Raw genomic sequence first — 24835 nt, forward strand, 5'->3', positions numbered from 1 at the left:
CGTACATTGATATTTGTACATCGTTTCTTACGTCACAAAAAATTCAACACAAAACTTCATTTGTCAAAATCTCTTGATTACATTGAATACAATCTCACGATATTATTGCAAATCTCACAATGTAAATATTGATGTGTATACGATATTTGACGTACCTTAAGCATTATTAATAAAAAAAAATAATAGATGTTGTATTTTACTTAATTTTATTTTTTACAATTGAATTCATTTTAATGGTTTTTACTCATTTAGTTTTTATATTAAAAAATCACATAACTGAACGAAACCGAACCGCGTACACGCAATTCGATCGATTTTCATGATTTTATTAAAAAAAAAAAAAAAAAAGCCACTTGCGTCAAGATCACCCCTAGTCCCATACATGTTCTTTATATTTTTTTCATTATAGTTTCGAAAACCAAATTGAATTTACACATCCAAATTTTTTCTATTGTCTAGTGCCAACGAATTGAAAACAACCAATCTCAATAAAATAGAAATATTTAAAGATTTCGTTGTAATTATAAAAAATTTCAACTCTCAATAGTCAATACCCATGACATATATGTGTTGTGCAATTTGGATTATTAGAAAGTAATGTATTTTCCCAAACCACTAGTAATCCATTACTGTTGTTTCAGGCAGTGTTTTAAAAACCAGACCGAATCGGTCGATTCGACTGGTTCAACCGGGAATTGGTTACTGATCCGGTTCGAAATACCCCTAAAAACCGTTTTAACGGTTCAACTGCTCAGAACCGGTCGAACCGGCCAAGAACCGGTCCCAAGAACCAGCCAAAAAACCGGTTAAACCGGTTTTCGAATTTTTTTTTTTTATAATTGTTTTTTTATTTTAAAATCTTAATTTAATATTTTATTATATATATACACATGATTATTTGAAATTTGTACTTCGTTAAAAATATTATTTTTCTATTATTATATTTTTTAATTAATTTATTTATTTTTAAAAATATATTATATATAACTATAATTTATATTTTGATATATTTATATAGTTATTTATTTTTTAAAAATATAGTATATATAACTATAGTTAATATTTTGAATATATTTATATAGTTATTTATTTTTTAAACTATGATAAATATATTTTTGTTTATTTATATACATTTTTTAGATTTTTAAAATTTAAAAGATATTATTAATTATATTATATTATATAAACGGTTTTCCGGTCCGACCGTTCTGTTAAAACGATCGAACCGGTTGGACCGTTTTTTAAGGTAGACCGGTTCGATTACCGGTCCGATTATGAAAACTTTGGTTTCAGAGAAAAAAATAATAACGTACATTTTAAATAAAAAAATGAAACGTTTCATAATTATTATAATTAATTCAAAGACGTCTATATATATATATTTTCCTTCTTACAAAAACTTGTATAAGATGATTTTCTAGGTCAATTTTATTATATAAATATTCGACCTAACCTGAAAAATCACGAGAACATATTACTTTTTAACCGTGGCAAACGTTTGTCACGATGCCTTTCCAGACGGTTTCGTTAAACCGTGGCAAAACCGTGGCAAATTCAATTTTGCCACGGTTTTTATCACGGTAGAACTGTGGCAAATGCTGTTTTTTTTAGTGCACGTGCTAACACAATACTTTGACCATGTGCTAGTTACATGAACTGCACTAAAAAAACTTTGTGTGACAGATTCACAGAACAAATATTGATAAAGCGAATCAAACCCCTTATGATTGATTAAATGCTATCTATCACATCATCTCGAACACGTACGTTTAGACATGACTCCATTTGAGAACTTTTATTTGAATTAGTGAAACACATCACTATCATTATTCAAACGCACAACTCTCCACTTTTTCGCATAAATCAACGAAGGAAATATATCCATTTTCTCCCCCACCAAAGAAAAAGTGGTTGAGCTGCCAATGTCCATTGAGTACCCCTTGTATTCAACAATTTAAGCTATCGATCACACGTATGCACAAAAAATATTATTTTTATTTCCTCTCAACTCTTTATTTTACATTTGTTTTTGTGTATAATCTCCCGACCCTTAATTTTCCCATGCCTTTCTCAATAAGTAGATGAGCTACTTATTAAGCGCAACATCACAAGTATATATTCACCTTTTTTTTTTAATATTTCTTCACTTTTTATCGCATATTTTTTTGGGAATTAGCAAACGAAAACATATGAATTTTATTAAATAAGGAGAATAGATCAAGGAATATAGGTTATCATGGCTTCCATGCAAAACAGTGCTGGTCTAAATGTTCATGCAAATTCTTGTTTTTCCGAAAAGAACGACAATTTGGAGGGGATATTCAACTCGTGTAGACGGGTTCGCTTCGGTTTCGACGATGGTTCCAAGGTGAGGAAACCCTTGAGGTTGAACGCCAACACGAGGACGAATGTGGAGACGATCAACGGGAAGAAAGTTAACGGAAGTCATGTTGGTGGGATTCCACATTTGGATCAAACCAATAGCGAATGCGACGACGATCAGGATTCGAGCAATCATGAATATTTGATGGGAAGATTCGTGGAGAATCGGTTCGTGTTTAGGCAATCTTTTGTTATAAGATCTTATGAAATCGGACCTGATAAAACTGCTACAATGGAAACCCTGATGAATCTTCTCCAGGTACATGTTAATCATTAATTTGGTTTTATTTTATTTTATTCTTCTCTTGATTTAATGTCCTATATATATATTCTCGGTAAAATTCTTGTTTTTTTCCTAAATAAATCAATTTCAAAGAATATAGTATGTTTATTTTGGAAGGGGATCGGAATAGCTCGGGGTACATGTGATATAGACATATATATTTGTTGGTCATAAAATTTACTGAAATAGATTTTTATAATATGTTTATTGAATGAAAAATGACCAAAAAATTTATTCTACGTACGAGAATAATACTTAATAATACAGCATATATAGTATATTTCGCGATGCATGATCTGGTATTTTAATTATTTTAAAATTTAATTTATTTAAGAAAATGTATATTAAAAATTTCTTGTGCAGGAGACAGCTTTGAATCATGTGGCGAGTTCAGGCGTGGGTGGGAACGGGTTTGGGGCAACCCGTGAGATGAGCATTCGGAAACTTATTTGGGTTGTTACTCGTATACTCGTGCAAGTTGACAAATATAGCTCTTGGTAATTAATACTTTTTTCCCCAATCATCTTTACATTTCTAATTATTGAAAAATTGTAATTTTGGTTATGTATATATAAATTTTAATTATCTATGTTATCAGATTTCAGTGGAGTATAGTGTTGATGTGATGTCGATCGGCGCTATTAAAGAGAAATTGACCAAAATTGCCAAAATCTAAAACTTGACCATACAAAATCGCAAATAGCCACGTAGGCAAAAGAATCAAAACCAAAATTATAATTAATTAGGGGCATGCAAGCTCAACGATTAAAGCGTAATAATTTTTCGAATATTATTTTGTTTGTTGATATATAGGGGAGATTTGGTGGAGATAGACACATGGGTGGATGCGGCAGGTAAAAATGGGATGCGTCGAGATTGGGTGATTCGAGACTTCAACACCCAAAAAATTATAACAAGAGCTACCAGGTAGGTGCCTACATGATTATATTAAAATTATATTAAAATGCCTGATTTTGGTATTTTATGTTATCAAATTCAATCTCCGTCTTTTCGTACTTTTCAATTTTTGGAAATGTCCGTTGCGTCGCGAGAGTGTTGATGTGACATTTTTATATGCAGTACATGGGTGATGATGAACAGAGAGACAAGAAGGTTGAGTAAAATCCCAGAAGAAGTTAAGAATGAAGTGCAGCCATTTTACCTGAACAGGGCTTCCATTCCTCCACAGAATAATGACAGTGAGAAGATCGAGAAGCTCACTCATGAAACAGCTCACATCATGCGAACTGGCTTGGCTGTAAGATCATTTCTTTTGAAAATATTATTTCTATTAATTTCACGCTATTAATATAATATAATTAATCAATTTCATTCATTGTTTATCTGCATAATATATATATATATATATATAAATTATTAATTAATCCAGCCTCGATGGAGCGATATGGATGCTAATCAACATGTCAATAATGTCAAATACATTGGATGGATTTTGGAGGTACGTCAAAACTTGTTGGTGCGTTAGTTATCCCACATTGGTCGGGTAAAGTTGCTAGAAGTTCTATATATAGACTTGAGTAGTTATTCTCTCTGAACTAGCTTCGGGTTGAGTTCCAGACTTGGACAATCTTTCCTTTTAGCTGGTTTTTGGGTTGATTTAGGTTTAAGGTTCAAGTCCACTTTTCTTAACAAAACATATTCATTAGATGGATCTTGGTAATTTATTTTACAAAAACATCTACGTTAATATTTCGGTGTTTTTTAAAAAATATATATGCAAATGAAGGACAAAGTTAATTACATGTTTCTGTAAAATGACAGAAATGGGTATAAGTGACAAGAGTATGATGCTTGGTAAAAGATTTGTTATTATACATGCAGAGCGTGCCGATAAAAATACTGGAAGATTATAATCTTACGAGCATGATTCTGGAATATCGACGCGAATGCCACCAGTCGAATGTGTTAGAATCCTTGACAAGTATGAAACCAAGAACATGTGAGGAGAATGGAGAGATTGCTAAAGAAAATTGTGACTTAGAATGCACACATCTGCTTCGCATGCAAGATGATCATGCAGAGATCGTTCGAGCAAGATCGGTGTGGAACTTCAAAAAACCATGAGTCATTTTTATCGATCGTCTATTTTTTTGCTAATAATTTATCAGTATTTGTTTATAAATATATTATATATGTTTATGTTCCGCCAGTAATTAACTTTTAAGTATATGTTGTCTTTTTATTATTTTTTCCATTTTCTTGTTGGCCTATTTGTGGCAGTACTCTATCGTTTGCATTGTAAATTTATGCAACTTCTAGAGCTAATGTTCGAATGGAAACGAAGATTTTGTTTATTGTTTTTTTTTAGATTTTTTTAATAAACAATTTTCTGAAAATTTTGAAAATATGATATATCTTTAATCAAGGACTATCGAAGTTTCATCCTATGATATTCTCTGCCACCGTGTATATATATAGTTGCCAAAACGGATCGACGAGATGGGTCAACGCGCAAGGGTGAGCCAATCCAGCGGACCCAACCCATTTTGACAGATATATATATGAGGAGTGTTATTTACATTCCAAAAATTGTTAATATAACTCAATTTTAGTTAAATATATAATATATTATTAGACATAATTACCCTTATAATATCTTTTCTTATATAATAAAATCTTATATATTCTACCTTAAAAAAATATCAAATACAATACTTTTATATTGTCAACAACTTAAATTTTAGTAGTTTTAAAAGTTTTTGCATAATATTTTATCATATATAAATAAAATAACGAAAATATTTAATTTTGATCATAAAATATTTACAATTTATCTCAAATATTAGTATGGTGATACAAAATATTATTTTCATATGAAATGGTGGATGTAAAAAATTTTGATTTATCCAAAATTTATTTAAATTTGATATTTACATACTTGAAAAGCTGTTAAATCAAAAAATGGCCAGATTACTCCGTCACCCCAATTACACGTGTCTGAATTTTTTTCACTCCACCGCGCCAGTCACCATAAATACATGGATGCGTCTTTGTTATCTCAATCTCCACCCCTTATAAAACAAAAAAGATGTCTAAAAATTATTGGTTGAGGTATAAGTTGGACAATCGGGCATCAACTCTCTTCCCCTCTTCTTCACTACGTCTAACGATCTGTTTGCTGCTAAGTTCGATCTCCTGCTTCAACTCGTTTGGTTCTCTACTTTCCTCTCGGTTTTGCTTCTCTCCTTTTCCTTTTGCATTCGAATGTTTTTGTGTACGTGTTTCTATTGTAATTACATCTACTGCTTTGTTGTTTAGGTCACGGTACATCATTTCTACAGACTTCCTCCACTTGCCCATCTGCGAAATCACTCGGTTCTTTGTTTTTCTCTCTGCTATACTATACGCTTACATTTCGTTCTCCTTTTGCTTTCGAATTTTTGTGTGTGTTTTTCTTGCACTTATACCTACTGCTTTGTTGTTTAGGTTACGGTACATCATTTCTACGGACTTCCTCCACCTGCCGATCTGCGTACTGGTAAATTTTTGTGCTGGGATTTCTGCTTTTCTGTTTGTTATACTAATTATATTTTGATTTATGCATGCGTGTTCTAACTTTAGTTTATAGTGTCATCAAATGTTAATTGCTTGCTCTGCTAATCTTCATTCCACTGTCATCGTTCGAATTTTGCAAAGTGGAAGAGGATATTTTTTTTCTGTAACTTTAAAATTTGAAGGTGATTCAGTGTAGTTTAAATCCAAAAGATTAAACTTTTTGGCTAAACCAACATTTATTTTGAATAAATTTATTTTGTTAGTCTTAGGATCAATCAGCTGGTTGTATTTGATACAAATACTGTATTTGCACAGCTGGATTCTCTGTTGATATTTAACCTTTTTATGAAAAAATTGCTTTTTTGGTCCTGTATGTTTGTCACTTTGCGATTTCAGTCCTTTATATTTTCAAATTTCAGTTTTAGTCCGCTATCTTTATTTTTTTGGCAATTTTAGTCCTTTTTTCGACGTGGCGCTGACGTGGTACCGATTCAGCGTTGATGTGGAGCTGACGTGTACAGTGTCACGTCAGCATTTTCGAAAAAAGGATCGAAATTGCAAAAATCGAAACATGCAGGACTAAAACTGAAATATGAAAACATAGAAAATCAAAATCGCAAAGTGACAAACATACAGGACCAAATTTGCAGTTTTTGCCCTTTTTATTTATGTTGCTCTGTTTCTTCTTATCCCTCTTACATTTTTGCAATTACATTTCTTAGGTTTTTAAATGCAAAACATTAGTTCCACCTGTTTGATTCAAATAGGATACTTTGAAATAGTTAACTGATATCGTGCGTGAATAAAATGAGGAATATAATCAACGAATTTTATTTGAAGCTTGGGATAGAAATAAAATATATGACAATGCACATTTAAATACAACATAACCACACATGCATATGACATATCTAGTTAGCATTTATTAATTGTCTCCTCCATTTTTCATATTTCAATCCCAAAATTAAAGGACTGTTAAATAACGAGATATTAACTGATTTTGTATGAGATTAAAATAAAATATAAAACATTGCATATTTAAATGCTAGATTAGATGAACATACATATATCTTTTACCATCCACATTTCAATTCTGAAATTAGACTGAAATAATGAAATATTGACTAATTTTCTATACTATCTTTGACTACTCTTTCCAAAGTTTACTATTAGTATCACTAGTCGTCAGTTTATAATTATAAATTATTTTCATCACTTTTTCTGACGATTTGCATGCATGTTGTACTAGGAATACTTGCTTTCTAAAATTCTACGGACCACGTTGAACAAAAGTTGAACAACGAAAGAAATTTCGCGTTCTTCGACTCGAATGGCGTATAGGTTCAGTTTTTGTTTTGAATTTTATTACGACTAGATGCTTTGTATATGTGTGTATCTTTTTTCAGCTTTCTATTTAATTGAAGTGTTTAAGTAGCTGACTTTGTTCTGTATTAAAGCGTGCTTTCATCAACCGTTTAAACATCGTTGAACTAGAACATAACTAGGTTGACACTTTTCTTATCTATATTTTGCTATAAACTTTAAAAGACCTCAATCACCAACCATATCCACTAAATTGTACTGTACTTTGTATTTTCTGTCACTCTTAGAAGTAAAAATATTTAGGTTTGTGTTGTTCAACAGTATTTTCCTCCTAAACTTTAACAACCGCTTAGGTAAAAAAGAAAAAAATACGTTTTTGTGTCTATGCTTTAGTCAACTGCTTAAACTAAGGTTACATGTAGGGATACTTAGATTTATTCAATTCTATCTTGTAGTACACTGTTACCTTTCTATCGTGCTCTGTTTTACTTAGTTTAAGAAAAACACTTTGTTTCAATTCTTATTTTCAGAAAAGGTAAGTTTCACTATAGTTAACTTACATTATTATTATACCTTGTCCAACACTTCAAATTTGCGATAATGTCAACAAAAACTTGTAAAAAAAAATACAATAGCGTTGACGATCGTAGAGTGGCTAAAAACATTTGATGTAGAGAACAAAAATAGTTTCTAATTTCAAATACAATTGATTAACAAAATGTTGATGTTGACCCATTAAGATGCATAGTGAGTAGTCTAGATTTACTGTCTACTATTCCAAACTGTAAATTTTGTGATGCACACCGTATTTACTTGGAGCCACCAACATTTTGCTTCTCACTAGGAGATGTAAATCTTTTAAACACTGAAATGCCTTATGACTTAGTTCAGCTGTATCTTGGCAATGCTCCGGATGCTAAAGAGTTTATTAACTGTGTTCATAGTTACAATAATATGTTTTCATTCACATCAATGGGTATACATTGTGACAAAACTTTAGCTACAAGAAATGATGGGATTTACACATTTCGCGTACAGGGTCAGGTTTGCCACTTCATGGATCAACTCTCACTACAAGAAAAACGGCTAAAGACAACGAATTTTATCCGTTGTCGTAGGCTGTAGAAAACTGTTGTACTTTTAGGTGTTGTTGAAAGTGCGCCCAACGACAACGGATTTTATCCGTTTTCTTTTAGTGGACTTTTAACAACATCAAAAAATACAACAGTTTTAAAATGACAAAGACAATGGATAAAATCCGTTGTCGTTTCTCAAATAAAAAAAAAATAAAATTAATATACAAATTTTAATATTATAAATAAATCAATATTTAAAATTTCCAAAATAAAATTTAATATACATTTTTCAATATTATAAATCAGTCAAAACTTTAATTCTAATTCAATCTACACTCTAAAATAGAGTTATGAACTAATAAAATTCGAATTCTAATTCAAATCATACTAAAAAACATAGCTATGAACTAATCTTCATAAACATGGAACCCTTGTTTCACAATTTTTAATCTTCAATCTTGCTATCTTGTTGGACAATACAAATGTAGCAATCTCAATTATCAGAATATATTTTTCGAATCATTTAATATATAGGCAAGAAATCTCAATTATAAGAACAATAAAATATAGCAAAACAACATATTAGGAGAGGAAGAGGACTACGATAGAAACAAAATCAAAGGCAGTTAACTAACCTACTTGGCGTATGAAATAGGAAGTCTAAACCAAACCAAAAAAAGTATCACAGTAAAAGCATTTTTTTATATGAATATTTAAATCAATTACTTTGTCAATTCCTTGTATCATTGTATCGTACAAATAGTATCCTAAAATCCAAATATACTCTTTAGATTACCAAAAAATAGTTTGCACAAGTACCAGAATGGTTAATATACATGTACTAGGTACAGAAGATATATGGCACTGTCAATTCTTAATAGAATTCTAAATGCCCTTACTTACCCTCTTTAATTCTCCTAAAAGAAATTAGCAAGTCTCTAACAAAGATAATTTCCAAACATTGAAATCGAAGTATGTAATTGAAATAAATGAAATTAACTGAAATATGACTAAAATTTAACCAAAAAGAAAACAACAGCAATACAACCATATCACGAATCAATAGAATGAAACAATTAAGTCAACATACTTAACAAAGGTGGCAATATATTTTTTACATCGAGAATCAGAACCCACAGTAGTCACACTTGATGCATATATGTTCATCAAACATTTCACGATGCTTCCCTCTTTGGAAACTAGCTGCTGGACTTGTTGCCTATCTGTTCATCAAACATTTCACCATCTTTTTGCAGATGCATATACCAGCTTGCAGAAAATTCCTTAAGCAATATAGAAAATAAGAACTAACTGGAACATAAAAGGAAACTTATACACCATTGATTAAAGGTGAAGCAAAATCTGACTACTTCAACAAAAACAAGTGATCCACCCTGGCGGCACTGGCCATGCCAGTGAGAAGTTAAAAGCTCATTTAAGGAAATTTGATACTATAAGATTGGATTAATACATAGTGAATGTTGCACTATAAGATGCTGCACTATTAAGTACCATAATTCATCCTTTCCACTTTCTAGCTTCTGTAAGAAACATCAAGAGAAATAATCCACTGTCGAAGTATATTTGCACGCCTTACAATTAACAATTTTCACGCAGCTGAAAAAGACTCTGAGAAGATGAAAAATAAAAATATTTTATACCTCGCAAACTCTCTACACCCTTCTAGATAAATGGGAGGTGGAGATATGAGCACAACAAGTGTCTTGGGAAACCAACTCTGCAGATATCCGTAAACCAAATCCTGATGCAGATATAGTATTTATAATGTATTTGGACAAGTAAAACTTATAACTTCAATATTTACTTATATGCACCAAATCAAAAGCATATAATGTGAATGTTTACATGATATAGTATTTATAATGTATTTGGACAAGTAAAACTTATAACTTCAATATTTACTTATATGCACCAAATCAAAAGCATATAATGTGAATGTTTACATGATCAGCAAGCAATCCCTGTTTACAGCCAGTCTACTGTACAAACTAAAGATTACCAAGGATTTAGCTTTTCACCGAATTCCCAGAATAGACGACATAAATTACAGAGTAAAACAAAAATCAATATCAAGAAAACTATTGAATTAAATGATGAAAGAAATGTGATGTGTCGCACATCTTTTTACTTTGCTACTCAAGCAAGGGCAAAGTTATACAAGACAAGTCCTTTCAATTGCATAAAACTTCTTCAAGGATATTTTTCAGGAATGATAACTATCTTAAAAAATATCAGGAGAAACTTGTGCTCCCCTTGGATGAATAATAGGAGAATAAAATTTGAGCACAGACGAAGTTGGAGAATAAAAACCTTAATATGTTGAACCATTGTTCTAAGATTTTCCCTGTACTCTTCCATGGGCACATGCTGCTTTTCACCAATGCCTCCTAGTAGGGCAGCGTCATTTGCCCCGAAAAATATGGTAACAGCCGTAGGAGGTGTTGCAGATCCCTGCATAATATGTTAAAGCATTGGAAAAGTTCATTAAAAATAAGATCAAAAAATGTCCCCTACTAAGTTTTAGCATACCAACAGCATCACACATTTGTCGAGATCATGTGAGAACCAACGAAGTTAGTTGTTCCCTCTGGGTTGTCTCATAATCTAATCTTTGTTAATATGATTAAAACATTAATACACATACTTTTTGCATTAGAACTGAGCAAACTAAAATGGGAAAATCCAATTCAATGGGCAGCAACACTTGCAGATATAGCCTACAGCAAGGTTCTCAATGATAACTCTAAAAAACTAAAGAGCCCAAGATCACACTGGCACACTCCTTGTTTCCCAGACGACGCAGTTGAGATAAGTTAATAGCTTTGTTATTGCATTTTCTGTATGTTCACAGAGTGTGATATAAAGAGTAAAATCATAATTGAAGGCTTACTTAAAGCAAAAGTAGACATTAGTTAACATCGAATCATCAAAGCAGCTACTTATAATCACTAGAAAGTAAATAATAATAAAGCTAGTGATCAACAAACAAATTAGACCATAAATTAAGTATTCTCTGTTCATGTCCTCACAAATGGAACTCCTCAAATGGAACAAAATCTGAGCTTGAACAATGACCCCCTAATAAAGCCATGAGCTGCTAAGTGAACATGAAACAGTAGCAATCATATTAAATGCTGAAACGAATGACAATGAAGAAGCCAAAAACAAACCTTGCTTTGAAAAATAAGAAGACTCGTAACATAGATAAATACGCATATCCATCACAACAACAGAAGTAACACTAAACTATGTGATACTTCATAAATCTAGCCATAGAGCAAACCTACTGATGCCATTGTTACTATAAATTTTCAAATACAAGTCGGAGAATCCACCATGGGTACTTGTATCTGATGCAGTCAAAACCTTGCAGAACGAGTGCACTGCAGGTCTAGGAGGCTCCTCTGGGGAGTTATCAAAGCTTCTTGGCTCAGTCTGCTGCAAATATGGGAACAAATTTATGGTTTAAATCGAAGATGAAGATGTAAGGAACAAATTTTATATTAGAAACTCAATTGTCTCTAGTCGTCTGAGTAGCACAAAAAGCCAAATCAAAGGGAAGTACTTATTAAGTTAGTATAAAATTTCACAAAATTAACAAACCATCATACCATTAGAATTGAACTTGACACATCATTTGTCGAAATCTTGATTTGTTGGTCACTGAGTTTTCGTGTAGGCAGCTATGACACTCAATACTGGAGCGGTGATATCAGGCTAAAATTACAACATGAAAATTTATCACACCCCCTTTTTATATGAAAGGGAAGTACTTATTAAGTTAGTTAATTTGCTGTCAAAAAACCTTTAGTATTTCTGGTGTGATGGTGCTAGGACCCTTGGACAAAAAGGTCGCCATGGATGGAGCTGGTGTGTACCTAATTGAGTCTAGGGTTGGGTGATAGAAGCTACACCAGACATGGGGTAAGAGTTGCTAAATTTTCATTTTAATCCCTACAAATGAATGCATGGGATATATCTTGGGTCTTGATTAAGCGGAGAGGCGAGTAGTGCTAACCTCGTAGAATTAACATAGGAAAAAGGGCAAGTCATCGATATAATTGATATGTGAAGCGGGTAGGACATGAGGATCATCAATAATTTCATAACCAGAAGCCTGATTGTTGGCTAAAACCATTCCCACTGCTCCAGCTAAGGCCGCTTGTTGTCCTTTGTCGATCCTCGCGTTTTCTCCTCGTAGGCAGACCAAGATTTTCTTCTTTACCTTTTCTGGGATAGAGTTCCAGCTTGACAAAGAATCCTGGATCCATATAAAGTTATTTTGCAAACAGTTATCAGTAAAAAACACTCTCCAACACGAGTAAAATAGGAATTTTCGTGCTCTTAAGCCTTCTCAGCAGACACATTAGCGGCATTAGCGAATACAGCAGAAATTATGAGGAAGAACATATAATTTTACTTCATACAAATCGACGAAGAAAGTAATGCATCCCAAGAACACAAAATCGACAGATCTTCAACTGATATGGAAAAAAAACCCAAAAAAAATAGAAAAACGTGGAACAGAGAAAGACTGAACTATGCTCGAAATATCTTGAGGTTAGGTTAAGAGCAACTTACAACCGAAAATCGAAGCAAACTCGCACAAGAAAGATTTAGAACAACGCGTGTAGTAGGTCACCGAACAAGACTTCGAGCAGATCGATTCCTTGCTCAAAAATTATGATTTATTGCTTAAATCGAAGCTGGATATGGGTTAAATCAAAGATGGAGATGGCTTAAATCGAAGCGGGAGATGTTTTCGGCGATCGATCGGTGGCTAAGGCGTCGGCCGGATTTGAGCTGGTTCGAAGGGGCGACGGGTTTGGACTAGGGTTTGGGCTTCTCTTTTCTTTCCTTTTTTCATTCTTCCCTTAAGAGTGTAGAGACGTTGTAGGTTACATGTGCTATATATATATATATATATATATATATATATATATATATATAAACAAAGATATAAAAACAAAGACAACGGTTTAAAAAACGTGTTGTCTTAGACTACATAAAGCAATACAAAACGACAACGGTAAAAATACAACTGTTGTCGTAGAGCTCCAAAAACACGCACATAGACAACGGTTAATTAAAATCGTTGTCGTAGGCCTTAAAAAACCCGCTCATAGACAACGGTTTTTAAAAACCGTTGTCTTTAACACATATAAGACAACGGTTTACGGCCAACGACAACGGTTTTTGTAAAAACCGTTGTTAAAGGTCAAAAGACAACAGTTTGTGTATAAAACCGTTGTCTTTTCAGTGTGGTTAATTAACATATTTGTTGTAGTCTTACCATCAAATAATCAAAATTCTAAAAATCTACAACTGTATTTTTTCGACACTGAACATGAGGTCTTGAATCGAATGCATATCAGTTCTAAATTTAAGGAAACTCTTGTACAAAAAATAACTCATATTTTAAGCGTAAATCCTTATGCAAATTTCTTCCGAAGTCTTAGTGATATTCAAAACTTATACGAATATAAAATTTCTTTACAAGCTGACCCTATCGTCGATCAACATGTTTTTAATAAACCTACGGTATATCAAGTTGCTGGAATTTGGTTAGAAAGTGATGTAGGAAACCAATATTCAAGTCAACACATACAAATATATCCAAAAAATATTCAACCTCAAATAATTAAACATTACTTTGCTTGTTATGATCCTATGCAATATCCTCTCATTTTTCCGATGGAGAACCCGGGTGGCATCAAAATATTAGAAGATTAAATGAAAGAAAAAAAAAATACTCCAACACCAATATGCGATGGTGAAAGAATTTATGATATTCGAAATTGCACAACTACAAAATCCTAAAAGAAAACAGAAAACCATAGGTTGATGGTGTCGTCTCGTGAATATTATTGCTACAAATTACAAATACGAAAAAACAATAAATCTTTCTTGCTACATACTGGTAGGCTTTTACAACAATATATAATAGATATGTACATCAAAATTAAAAAAAAAAACAAGATTAGAATTTTTTAGAAGTACAGACATGCAACATCGTTTACGTAATGAAATGTACTGTTGATAATTAGATAGTATTTCACAAGGGTTTGAAATAGGTGTTGACAATGGAAAACGTATGATATTACCTGCGTCATTTATAGGAGGACCTAGAGATATGCGTAAAAGATATATGGATGCTATAACTTTAGTACAACGCTATGGAAAACCTGATATTTTTCTTATAATAACTTCAAACCCAAATTGGCCAGAAATAAAAGCTTTATGTTTGCCCTCCGACGAAATACAAAATAGACATAATTTGATTGCTATAATATTTCGTGCGAAAGTACAAGTTTTAAAAAATGAATTATTTACAAATGCAATTTTTGGTCACGTTATTGCTTATACTTATGTAATAGAATTCCAAAAAACAATAGGTTTACCCCATGCTCACTTTCTGCTCATTTTAAACCAAGCATCAAAAATATTTAACCCTGAAGCATTTAATAGAATTGTTTGTGCTGAATTACCTAATCAGCTAACACATCCATATTTATTTTCTTCGATAATTAAATATATGATTCATGGACCTTGTGGTTCACTTAATCCATCATGTCCTTGTATGAAAAAAAGTTCCTGTAAGTTTAATTACCCTAAAAATTTCTCAAAAAATACTAAGTATGGCATAAATTGATATCCAATATATCTACGCAGAAATGACAACCACATAGTCTCTATTAGAAGCTCACAACTTGATAATCGTTGTGTTGTACCTTACAACCCATATCTTCTTGCTAAATTTAATTGTCACATCAACGTTGAAATATGTTCAACTATTCAAGCCGTAAAATATATCTACAAATATATTTACAAAGGACACGACAGGATTTTCTATACATTAGCTCCAAATGAAAAAGACTCAATGGTTGATGAGATAAAAAAATTTTCAATGTGCAATATGGATTTCACCTCCCGAAGAAATTTAGCGAATTTTCAGTTTTGATCTTCACCATATTCATCCATCTATAATATGTTTACCAATTCATTCAGAAAATCAACAATTGATAACTTTCAATGACAACCAATCATTATCCACCATTGTTAATAACCCTACAATTAAAAAAAACTATGTTAACACAATTTTTTTTACATGAATAAATACAATGACTATGCTAAAAAACTTGGTTGCTTATATGTTGAATTTCCATAGTACTTTACTCGGCACTGTGATACAAAAGAATGGGAACCATGTAAAAGAAATGAGGTTATAGGTAGAATTTTTAGATGTCAACCAACAGATGGCGAAAAGTTTTATCTAAAGTTGTTACTCATGCAAATTCTAAAACCTACTTCCTTTAAAGACTTACGAACAATCAATGGAAAAATTTATGCTACATTTAGAGAAGCAACACAAATATCCTACTTCCTTTAAAGACTTACGAACAATCAATGGAAAAATTTATGCTACATTTAGAGAAGCAACACAAATATTGGGATTAATGGAGGATGATAACAATGTTGATATCTGTATCCAAGAAGAAACTGTTTACCTAATTTCTGTTGCTTTACGACAATTATTTGCTACTGCCCTTGTCTATTGCAACCCAAAAAACCCCAAACGATTATGGCTGAAATATGAAAATTTCTTATCACAAGATTTCGAACAAAATAAGTCTCTCAACCCTTATGTAATTAGACACAAAGTATTAGACATCATTGCGTACTATCTTTATTTGATGGGAAAAAGGCTGGAAGACTTCATCTCAATAACAGATGATTTACTTTCAAGTTTTAATGATAGTTTGACAAAAGAATTACAAACTGAACGATACATAATTATACCTAATGAAGATCTCCTTGTTGCTGAGCAATTAAATAAAGAACAAAAATATGCTTACAACCGAATTTTATATCATGTTAATAATAATTTATGACATGTATTCTTTGTGGATGGTCCTGGTGGTATTGGGAAAACATTCTTATACAAGGCACTTCTTGCCACAATTCGTTCGGCTGCTCACATAGCTCTTGCTACAGCAACTTCAGGCGTCACAACCTCTTTACTTCCAGGAGGACTCACTTCACATTCACGTTTTAAAATTCCTTTAGATGAAAATGATTCCAAACCTTGTAGCGTAAGTAAACAAAGCACAATAGCTCATTTAATAAAGGTGTCAAAATTAATAATATGGGATGAGGCTACAATGGCTAAACGTAATATTATTCAAAATTTCGACGAAATGTTAAGAGACATAATGAATACACAAGCAATTTTTGGTGGTAAAATTATTGTATTTGGTGGATATTTTCGTCAAACATTACCAGTGAGTCTTAAAACTAATAAAGATAATATAATAGATTTCTCAATTGCTATGTCACCTTTATGGAACCAATTTGAGAAAATAAAACTAAAGCAAAATATGCGAGCATTACTCGATCCTAAATTTTCTTTTATTTACTAAGAGTTGGTGATGGTGTTGAGGAAACTAACGAAAAAGATTAAATCCTAATTTCACCGAAAGAAAACATTCCATTTATGGATGAAACTACATCTTTAAATACATTAATAGAAACAGTGTTTTCAAATATTAATAACGATAATTTAGATTTCTCTTTATTTGTAAAACGAGTTATACTTGCCACACAAAATGAGTTTGCCAACAAAATTAACGATGTATTGATTAATAAATTTCCGGACGAAGAAACCACATATTATAGTGGTGATGAAAACATAAGCACCTGCATTATACCAGACCGGGAATAATTATTTTATTTTTTAACTCCTCAAGGACTTCCTTCCCCATAAGCTAACTTTAAAACTAAATGCACCAATCATACTTCTTAGAAATATTAATCCAACTGAAGGACTTTGCAATGGCACACGGCTTCTTTGTAAATGTTTCAACACAAATGTCATCTACTCTAAAATATCAGTTGATATGCATGCTGGAAAACCTGTATTTATTTCGCGTATCACATTAGAAACTCCTCACGATAATTTTTCATCAATTACATTTAAAAGAAAACAATTTCAGTACGACTATGCTTCGCAATGATAATTAATAAAGCACAGGGCCAAACTCTAGATTTTGTTGGTGTCTATTTGAAGGAACCTGTTTTCTCATATAGTCAACTTTATGTTGCATTGTCAAGAGCAAAAAGTATAGATCAATTAATGGTCTTTATTAGACCATCAACACCCTTGATCCAGAATACTAATTACACAAGGAACATTGTATATCATGATGTTTTACAAGCAGCAAGTTCTCTTTAAGATAAGTAACTTTTAATATGAGATGAATCAAATATTGTCAGCACTATCATAATTAAATTACACTTCTCAACTTCTTGTTCAACTTGCTTAATTCTACTTCAAAGCTTCAATTAAAAATTCTTCGTTCCATATTGTTACTCAAAAAATATAATTCATTATAGTTCCTGCATCACAAAATTGTGAAGTAATTTCCTTCAAAGTCCATGTTCCTTTTAATCATTATTTGTATCTAATTATTTTTTCCTAAGAGTTTGTTCATAAATTTTTCGAAAGTAACAAACTATTTCTTACATGCACAACACTTAGAAATCTAAACCCAAATATTCAAAGCTGGTTTGTTAAAGTATTGGTGTCATAAAAAACTCCTATTCGACACACAAGATGGGGAAGACATAAAAAACTTGTCTTTGTTGATAAAGAGGTAATATCTATTTAATGAAATATATTTGTTATTGCACCAGTTGATCTTACATCTGCTTTCTGTTAATACAAAATGAGAGCATGAACAAGATGTTGATCAATTAGACCAGCTGCTTGAATTGTACAAAACATACTTTGTGGGGAATGCAAAAATTAAGCAAATAATCAAGAACACGCCAATTCTAGCTATTTCACAGCATCAAATGATCCTCAGTCCAAGTTCTTACATCAAACTTGCAAGCCAACAGGATCAGTTCTCAATAAATAACATTTACCAGCTTACACCATTTACACATTGTCCTGAATTCGTAGATGTCACAAACAAACAGATCAGTTAAGTTTTTCTCCACATTTTCTTTTTCTTGTTAGTTATATTATGACTTATCTTGCTAATTTCAATTATTCAAATTTGTTATATTCAGATGTAATTTGTGGTGTAATACATGTGTTCCCAGTTCCCATCGTGCTTTATCCAAAGAACCAAAAATATTTACAAGACTTCGTTGTTGTTAATCAAGAGTAAACCACTCTATCTGAAGACAAATACTCTAAATTGATATATATAATTAAAAATTTTCTCCCCAGTTATATTGTATGATAAATTTCATGTTTATTATGTATGCAGGCGCCGACCTATGTTGCTTACATTATGGGAAGAATTCTTAAAAAATGAGGGACCTTGCTTGTCTGAAAATGTCCACAAAATACCTATTATTTTGGGGATGAGACTTTCAGTCAACACTTTTTATGGTAATGTACTGTCTTTCTGTTTTCACATGCCAAAAAAATTAATATTTACTGCAGTATATTATCTCTATTGTAACTGCCTTTACCCATTGAAATTTATCAAAATAGAGTTATCCGTCGGAATAGTACCAAACAATACTATTATTTTAGACCCTCCAATACAACAAGCGAAAGACCTCAAATTATGGTAACTCAACCTTTAAACAATGTCATTTCACTCACAGTCAAAATATATGTATTAAAAACTAAATTATAACATAGTATCATCAAATTTGCGTAGGAAATTATATCAACTGTTTTTATCAAAATTTTGATTGTATTTTACTTCAAATTTAATATTCTTCCTTATTTTAACTCTTATTCCAATATATTTCTATCCAATTTCATATATGCTAGCTGAAAAATAAAAAAATCTATTAAATTTAGGCCAAAATAGATTAAACGTCAATATATTTTTCATGTTAAAAAATTTCTCGTTTGTTCTCAATTTTTTCCACATAAACAAATCTTAATTTTCTCTTAAGTTAATTGCGTCTACATTTTCCTAAAATGACTGTTTGCGATACATGTCTTTCTCTCCATTTTATCTACATTTGAATATGGTAGGAGTTGAGTTACTAATATTTAAACATATATTTAGGATCAATTTCAACAAAGATTTTATAGAAACTGTTGTCTCCCAAAAGTTATATGAAAAATCATATCAAAGCATAGATCAACCACCAAACTTTCAGATTCAAAAAATCAGTCAAATCCTGAGCTTGACTGAAACGATAATATTCATTAAAAATTTAGTTTGTGTTTATTTAAATCTCATAAACAAATATTAAAACAACTACATTTCCACTTGAAGGTAAAATCTTTTTGGGTTAAAGCTACGCTAAAAATCTCGGAACCACATCATCGTCTATACTTTTTAACTTGCCCAGACTGTTCCAGAGCTCGTGGAGCTGTTTACGGTTGTGAATTCACATGTTTCTACTGTAATAACAACTTCCCAAGCCCCAAAACACTGTAAGTTATTTTAATAGCTTATAAACCTGAATCCGTTATAGATATAATGCTCAAATTTTCACCATAAATCCTTGTTAGCTTACACTGTTATTTAATATATGTATATAGGTTACGTTTCCAGGTTGATTTACTTGATGGAACGGGAACTTTGGCTGCCTATGTAGAAAACAAAAAAGCAAAAATGTTATTAGGTACATCGACTGAAAAAATCATTAAAGGAGAACATGAGGTATATTTAATTAAAAATAATTAGAGAAAATTGTTTTTTTGGTCCGATATGTTTGTCACTTTGCGATTTCGGTTCTCTATATTTTCAGATTTCAGTTTTAGTCCGCTATCTTTATTTTTTTTGGCAATTTTAGTTTTTTTTATGGTGTGACGCTGATTTGGCACCGATGCAGTGCTGATGTGGAGCTGACGTGTACATTGCCACGTAAGAATTTTTGGAAAAAAAGGACTGAAATTGCCAAAAATCAAAACATATAGGACTAAAACTGAAATATGAAAACATAGAGGACCGAAATCGCAAAGTAAAAAACATACATGACCAAAATTTTAATTTTTCCAAAATAATTATGTTTGGCACAAAGATTTCCATAACTTTTGCATTTAATTCTCCTTCAGGAAGAAGATTTCAACCCGCATGTTATGAACAAAAAACTCAAATATTCAAATTAGAACATCTAAGAATGAAACAAGAGGGAGAACATTTGTCCGAGATACAATCATAGCATGTCTTCCACAATATGAATCGTCTTCAGCTACGCACAGCTCTAAAGAACTAAAGTTCCTCTTCACATCTTGATAAAGATTTAGTGACGGACATGCCCATGGTTGAATCCCAAGAAAGCACTTCAAAAATAACTGAGGAGCACGCAACAACAAATCCAATTGAACCTCAAATAAGTTCAATCGGTAAAAGAAGCTTGGATTCCAAAGAAATGCCAACACATAAAAGCTTGAAACAACATAAAGAAGACCGAGAGACTTATCATTTCTACACTTCAAAAAAAATTTGGTGAGTAATTTCTTATAGATATTAATTTTCAAATAAAGCAGTAATTCATAATTCAAAAAAACAAAAATATAGAAGATTTATAAAATTACATTCTATCATGTTGCTTAAATAGAAGTACGAATATAGAAAAATATGTACTTCATATTTACACATCATTTAATGTATTGTAACTTAAATTTCCCGTTTCCCATTTCTTCATCTACAAGCTACTCTCAATCTAAAGGTGTCACATCAACAACTATATCACCCAAGAGTAAGCGCTATCTTCCTCGGTTTGAAACAACCCCATCAGTATAATAACCAAATAATAGCAATTGAACTAACCCTCTTAACTTTTTTCCAGGCCGTGATATTTTGGTTTATTTGGTTTACTTTAATTTTCCTTTGTTGTTTGCTACTAAGTTCTTAGTCGAATATCGAACGAATAAAAGAAAGGTCCTCACTGCGATGTGTCAGTAACTTCTGTAGCTATCCATGTAGCTATCCGTCTTTCTTTATCAATTTTGCATTCTTAACACAAGTTCAATTTGTTATTTTGCCATTAAATTCGTTTCTTTTATATTAATAAATTTTCTAACTATTTTTTTATTTTTATTCTTTTGCTTTACCTTCTGTGAGACACAATAGTATTGCAGTTTTAGCTAACATATTTCAAGATACACGAAGCATATATCTTCTTTTATTTGTCATTTTGGGCAATGGGTTTTTTTTTTCAACTTAATTGGAAATTAAATCCTTATATGGAAATTAATGATGTCCCACACCACATACAAGCTCCCAAGTATTACTCATAATATAGTGTTTTTACTCAGATAATATAATAGAAACATTATCTTGCTGACTTTACTCTATTTTGTTCACTAAGTTTTTACTTTTCCAAACGAATAGATTGTCATCTGATTAAAATTGTTTATATTTAATCTTCTTTGAGTCAAATGTAATTGTCTCAATACTTGCTGCAAAAAAACTAACCCTGTAAAATATTTTGAGGCTATGATCTTTTGTTTCTTTTGTTTTTTAAATTTATTTTAACTTCCTCGTGTTGTATTATGTGAATTTCTTAGTGGATGTGAAGTTCTTAGTGAAATGAGTAAAATTTAAACCCTCAATTCCATGTCTCAGTGACTTCTGCAGTAACCAAAATTTTTCAAGCACAACCTAATAATAATATAAAGGTGCCTCCGCCAATAAATATATACAACGTAATATAATTGAGGTAAGTGATTATAATATGTATTTTAATTCGTCTCATCCTTTATTCTGTTATGTTCTTATTCGTCTTCAGATTTTTACAACGTAAAATTCAAGCTCATTATTCTGTAGGTTTGAGTTAAAAAAATTAATAATAATAATTATGATTAGTTCAAAATAACCGTCTGTGAGTAAGTTCATAAGCTAGCATAGGGGATGGAGATAGCAAACAAAAACACAGACTTGTTTTTATTCTCCAAATTCTTATCTCATTTCACTTTAAAAACCCCTCCCAAATACTAATTTAAGGGGGAAACAAAAAGAAAACAAAAGAGATTGTTAACCGAACTTTGCAAATCAACCATTATCGCATGGTGGTACACTGTCAAAGTGGCAATAATCATGCAAGGAAATTCACTAGCATTTCTTGTCACGCCCCGTGTCCGAGACGTGTCACCAGCGCTGTTTCAAATTTATAAAAATTATAAAACAACAAGCCTCTGTAGCACAGTCTAATACCAACCAGTATTTTATTCATAATTAAGCCGAAAATAACTTGTCTTATATTCCAACAAAAATAGACAACACTTGATATCAAAAGTACTAACGAAACTTGCGGAAGCGTTCAACACATTAAGATAAAATCAGAAAACTAAAACGAGAAATTCCAGAATAACCACGAACTAAACACGGTCTTCTCTTTACCAACCCCAAAACATATCCTGCTCCTTGTCGTCTAAGTCTTCTTCAACATCTGGGAGGAAAAAGTAAGGGGGATGAGTGTTTTGGGAAACACTCAGCAAGTGGGGGCCGATCGATCATGTACATATATATTCATAAAATGATTTAAACAGATTCAGATCATTTCATAGCATAGCATGTAATCGTTCATAACATAATTATCATTTAATAACACTGCAAATCTTCTCATTACTTGTGGCTAACTGATCAATCCCCTATATGTAATCCCTCTAAGGGGTGAGATCATAGAACGATTATTGTTACCTACCGCATCAGGGCCATAACATACATTGTTCGAAAATTCCCTTTCCACTCATAATGTGAATCTTAGCAGTGTCTCAAATAGTTTTAGGTTCATACATGTAAATCAAAATTCATAACAAGGGTTTAAACATATTATGACGATCAAAACTTTAAAGCATACGTAATAGTTTTAAAACAAGCCCACTTACTGAGTTGTTCTTGAATCAAACTAACAGTCAAAGCTTGGGAAGCAAAACTCGAAAATTCAACCTACTGAATTTTTGAATTCAAGGTAGCCTTCTAGGATAGATTTCTTAAGCGTTTTACTCCTCAAATCCTTGACCCTATCCTTCGAATTAAGGGAGAAATAATGGCAGAATTAATAACCTATATGATAATTAAATTCTCAAGGAATTAGGCAGGGAAAGTAGATAACTTACTGACTCCAAGTGGCTCAACCGAGTAACAACTTTAGCAGAGAAATGCCTAGAACACTTCAAAAATCAGCAGCTATGATTCGAATTTTCAGCAGCCTTGAGGGAGGATTTTTGATGTGATTTCTGCGTATTCTGAGTGAGTAGATGCAGAATGTAATTAAGAGGGCGAAGGGTCTGATTCTTGCACTTAATAAGAGGCTAAACTTCAGCCTTGATTTATTTGTTGCCAAAGTTTTGTTCTGAATTCCATGTATCAGCCATTATCTTGGTATGGTAAGATTGCAGCTTTCAAGTAAGGGAATATTTCCATATTGGTGTAGGCTTGGAAGCCAAGTTTCGGTTTTTACATCCTGCCCTCCTTAAAAGAAGTTTCGTCCTCGAAACTTGAGCTAACTTGATCTTTTAAGAGATAGGGATACTTCTCCTGTATCTTCTCTTTTGGTTCCCATGTAGCTTCTCTTTTAGTGTGATTTGACCATTGTACTTTGACATAAGGAATTGTCCTTCGCCTAAGGACTTGGTCCATGGTATCCACTATTCGGATAGGAACTTTCTCATACTTCAGTTTCTCAGTCAAGTTCCCATCAATCAAAAGTGGTTCAACTTCAAGGACATGGTTTGGATCTGAAATAAACTTCCTCAGTTGCGAGACATGGAACACATCATGTATCCTTGACATACTTGGTGGCAATTCTAGTCTATAAGCAAGCATACCCACCTTCTCCAAAATCTCTAAAGGTCCAACGTATCGAGGGTTCAGTTTTTCAGCTTTGATGAATCGGATGACTCCTTTCATTGGTGATACATTCACATAAGCTTTCTTAGCAATTTGGAATTCCAGGGGTCTTCTTTTCATGTCAGCCTAACTCTTCTGTCGATCTTGTGTGGTTTTGAGTCTTTCCTTGATAACCACAACTTTATCTACTGTTGTTTGGACAAGTTCTGGTCCCGTAATAGACTTCTCTCCCACTTCATCCCAATATAGTGGTGATCGACATTTTCTTCCATACAGTGCCTCGTATGGTGCCATTACAATACTGCTGTGATAGCTGTTATTGTAGACGAACTCAATTAAGGGTAAGTGTTCGCTCCAATTATTGCTGAAGTCTAGAGCACAAGCCCTTAACATATCCTCCAGAGTTTGAATTGTTCTCTCGGTCTTTCCGTCCATTTTAGGGTGGTAGGCCTTAC

General features: G+C 32.2%; 1 protein-coding gene across 1 annotated transcript; it reads left to right on the top strand.

Moving 5' to 3' along the window:
- The first annotated feature begins 2064 nt into the window (after positions 1-2064).
- Positions 2065-4878, top strand: LOC140884420 (palmitoyl-acyl carrier protein thioesterase, chloroplastic-like). Its single transcript, XM_073291175.1, has 6 exons — positions 2065-2641; positions 3029-3162; positions 3479-3592; positions 3746-3923; positions 4056-4124; positions 4508-4878. The coding sequence occupies exons 1-6, from the start codon at positions 2237-2239 to the stop codon at positions 4748-4750; spliced, it is 1143 nt and encodes a 380-aa protein (XP_073147276.1). The 5' UTR covers positions 2065-2236; the 3' UTR covers positions 4751-4878.
- The last annotated feature ends 19957 nt before the right edge of the window (positions 4879-24835 follow it).

Source organism: Henckelia pumila, chromosome 2 (assembly GCF_033568475.1).
Source record: "Henckelia pumila isolate YLH828 chromosome 2, ASM3356847v2, whole genome shotgun sequence".
NCBI classification, from domain to species: Eukaryota; Viridiplantae; Streptophyta; class Magnoliopsida; order Lamiales; family Gesneriaceae; genus Henckelia; species Henckelia pumila.